Source organism: Pinus tabuliformis, chromosome 4_1 (genome assembly GCF_031772625.1).
Source record: "Pinus tabuliformis cultivar Carrire ecotype Pingquan chromosome 4_1, CPIR1, whole genome shotgun sequence".
In the NCBI taxonomy this organism is placed as follows: Eukaryota; Viridiplantae; Streptophyta; class Pinopsida; order Pinales; family Pinaceae; genus Pinus; species Pinus tabuliformis.
This window is the reverse complement of record NC_142303.1, coordinates 653,683,045-653,686,313: the sequence shown is the minus strand read 5'-3', so window position 1 is coordinate 653,686,313 and position 3,269 is coordinate 653,683,045. Positions and strand designations below refer to the sequence as shown.

General features: G+C 36.6%; 1 protein-coding gene across 1 annotated transcript; it reads left to right on the top strand.

The window, feature by feature from the left end:
• The first annotated feature begins 936 nt into the window (after positions 1–936).
• LOC149177765 (cytochrome P450 86B1-like) lies at positions 937–2,787 on the top strand. The gene is made up of 3 exons (XM_089421880.1): positions 937–1,147; positions 1,286–1,611; positions 2,449–2,787. The coding sequence occupies exons 1-3, from the start codon at positions 937–939 to the stop codon at positions 2,785–2,787; spliced, it is 876 nt and encodes a 291-aa protein (XP_089278006.1).
• Positions 2,788–3,269: the final 482 nt, after the last annotated feature.

The following is a 3,269-nucleotide window of genomic DNA, read 5'->3' as shown; positions in this document are numbered from 1 at the left end:
TAGATACATTAAATTTAAGGGGAAAGTAGGTTCGATTTTAAAATATGTGAAGTACAAGTACGGGAAAGTTCACATAAAATTACAGGTTTCAATCAAAAGTATTAAATTTCCAACATAGAAGTGTACCAGGACGAGCGACTGTCAAGTCATTAAATTAGAAAAAGTGAAATGCAAAGGCTGTTATAGAGGACAAGGCTCATAACGGAAAAGAGAAAAACCATCCGTGAATTAAAGTAAATTTGAAAAATTGCAACTAAGAATTTGTATATTTTGAAATTAATTTTTATTATTTAAAATCTAATTTTGATGTATATATATATATGACATATTTAAAATATTTAAATTATATATATATATATATATTTATATACATATATCTTTAATTTGGTGATAAAAAATTTAAGGTGATTGTGATTTTTTTAATGTTTTAAATGTATTTTAAATATATAAATGAATTTAATGTATGTGGAATATTTAGATTATTTAATAATATTATTCAAATTTATGATTCTAACTAATTTATGTGAGATTCTAAGTAGATTCAACTAAAAAATTTAGATGACTAAAAATTTGTTTTAATTTAAAAATATTGATTTATTTGTGTATTTACTTAATTAGGCCGATAGGCCTTCCTATGCATCAACAATTGTCAACACTTTTAACCTGAACCGTTTGATCAAGTTTGACAGTTTCAACCGTTTATTTGAAGTTCGCTGCTTTTTCCAAATATATGAGTTGCTTTCTTTTCACCTCCAGTTCTGCTGTGCATTGAACCTGGCCCTTTGAGTTGCATTACTGCTTTTTCCAATTCTTTTATCTCTTGAAGATATTTTCACTGTGGAAGATATTTTAGATTTTGAGGTCGAGAAAGCATTTCACGAAGCAACTGAAGCCACCGCCTATAGATTCATTACGCCTTTCCCTGTATGGAAGGCAATGAAGTTGTTGGGCATCAGAGTTGAAGCAAAGCTCCAGGGGTCTCTGCGAACCATTGACAAATTTGTTGAGCAAATAATTGTACACGGACGAGAAGAACTCGCGAGTGGTACCAGTCATCCGTGGGTTGTTACGTTGTCTAATCTCATGCAAATGCGTTTCAACGATGATGGCCACGCTTTGTTATCTGATAGAGATCTTCGAGATATGTGTATAAACTTCGTGCTTGCAGGGTGGGACACTACTTCTGCTGCGCTCTCCTGGTTCTTTTGGCTTCTCATCCAACACCCATATGTTGAAGAAAAGATACTGCTAGAAATCTGACGGATCTTCAATCTGTCACCATCAGATAATGATTACAATTCCCACAAGGGTTTTGTCACGGAGGATCTCAAAGAGATGCATTATTTGCATGTTGCGCTGTCTGAAACCTTAAGGCTATACCTGCCCGTTCCGCTGAATGTCAAAGAGTTGGCTGAAGACGACCTCATATTGCCCGCCGGGAGAGTTTTGAAGAAGGGAATAGTCGTTCTCCAGGCCATTTATTCCATGGGGAGAATGGAGAAGATATGGGGAAAATATTGCAGAGAGTTCAAGCTTGAGAGATGGCTCCAGGATGGAGTGTTTACTTCACAAGATGGTTTTAAATTCCCAGTTTTCAGTGCACGACCAAGGGTGTGTCTAGGGAAGGATTTTGCTTATCTTTAGATGAAATGGGTGGCGGCTTCTATATTGTCTCGATATCGTCTCAAATTGGCGGATGAGAATGTTGTTGCTGCACCGAAGTTGGGGCTCAGTCCCTTCATCAAGAATGGACTGCGGGTGACTCTCCATCCCTGATCCGAGTAGAAAAACCAGACAATATAGGTTATAATAGTAGTGATTTATGGTTTCGTTAAGGTTACCTAGAGTTCCATTTGGTTTATTTAAAAACCGTTCGGAGACTGAGCAGTGAGATCAGCTTCCCCTTAGCAGAGCTTGATCACATCATTAAATTTTTTATTTGGCGTCATTTGCTGACAGAGCAAAAAAATATTTATTACTGCATACTCTTCCATGATGAATAACATATTCAATTCTATGGTTAGTTTGGAATTCTGGTTCAGGTCTGAGGGTGGGGTGATGTCTTTGATGTTCAGGTGCATATTCTTTACTTTATATCTTTTAATATTTATGGCATTTTTAAAATATTTTGTTCTGTTAAAATGGGAAACACTACGCCTGGAAAAAATCCTGCGATACTAGTTCCAACATAACTCTTACTCGATCAGCTTAAACATGGTTACATATTTAGCTCAGTCTATCGTATTAGCTAAGGGTTCATGTCATAAGATAAGAATAGTGATACCTCTATTAAGTACTACGATTTCCATATAATCTTCCTAACATTATGGTATCAGTAACAGATACTAGTTAATTACATGATATGTGTGTTATTATCAACCCCATATATTCTTTGTTGGTATTGTATGAGAATCTTGGTATCCATTTCATGTTGACATTTCTTTAAAGAAAACGAAGTGCCGTGTTTGGAGATTTGTTCGCGGTTTTCTCAGCCCGCCACCACCTTCGGATCTGACTCTGTATGTCTTAGCTTCGAAGATATTTTGCAGAGGAAATCACAGCTATAGGCTTTTGGGCGAGATACTGCCTACTTTGGCTCTTAAGAATGGGGAGGCGGTGGTTTTTGGGAGCGGGGATGCTAAGAAGAAGAAAAGTCCCTTGAGATTGAAAGCCGAGCCAGAGGATTTTCGCGGCTGTACTCCTCAGTGTAATGATCGAGTTTCACCTGCTAATAGTGGCAGGATTTGGTCATGGGCGTCCATGTTTGACGATCTAAATCCCACTTAAGGGTTCATAGCTTTTTCTTGATAGTTAATGGTGGGCCATTGGAATTAGGATTCTTGTTTATTTTCTGTCTTGTTTGCAACGCCATCCAAAACAGAGTACTAATGTGGAATGGAAAGCACAATGTGACCCTTAGATAGATTGTATTTGGAATTGGTTTTGAGTTGGACTTAGTCTGTAATGTTGTATTATGAATATTTTTAAGCAGAAGGTCATGTGCAGTGAGAATTTCTGCACAAATGACTTGTAACTTGTAAGTCTTGAATATCACAAACATGACAAAGCACAAGTCATGTTTAGTTGATAATGGGTACGTCAGAAAAACAGAGATAAGTTTGCATCTCCATAGGGCGAGGGTGTACTTGTGAATGCAACTACAGAATTTTGTGAAAGGTTCACTTGTCTGTAGATTGTAGAAATTTGATGGACAACACATCAATTTTAGTTGAAGAGAGTTTCAGTGTATGGGGTAGGTTGTACTAGAT

Bases quoted from the DNA above. Each gene is read 5' to 3' on its own strand.
- LOC149177765 (XM_089421880.1), top strand. From the start codon at position 937: ATGAAGTTGTTGGGCATCAGAGTTGAAGCAAAGCTCCAGGGGTCTCTG. The intron at 1,148-1,285 runs GTATAAACTTCG...TGTCACCATCAG, and splicing joins TAGAGATCTTCGAGATATGT to ATAATGATTACAATTCCCAC. The intron at 1,612-2,448 runs GTGTGTCTAGGG...ATTTCTTTAAAG, and splicing joins TTTTCAGTGCACGACCAAGG to AAAACGAAGTGCCGTGTTTG.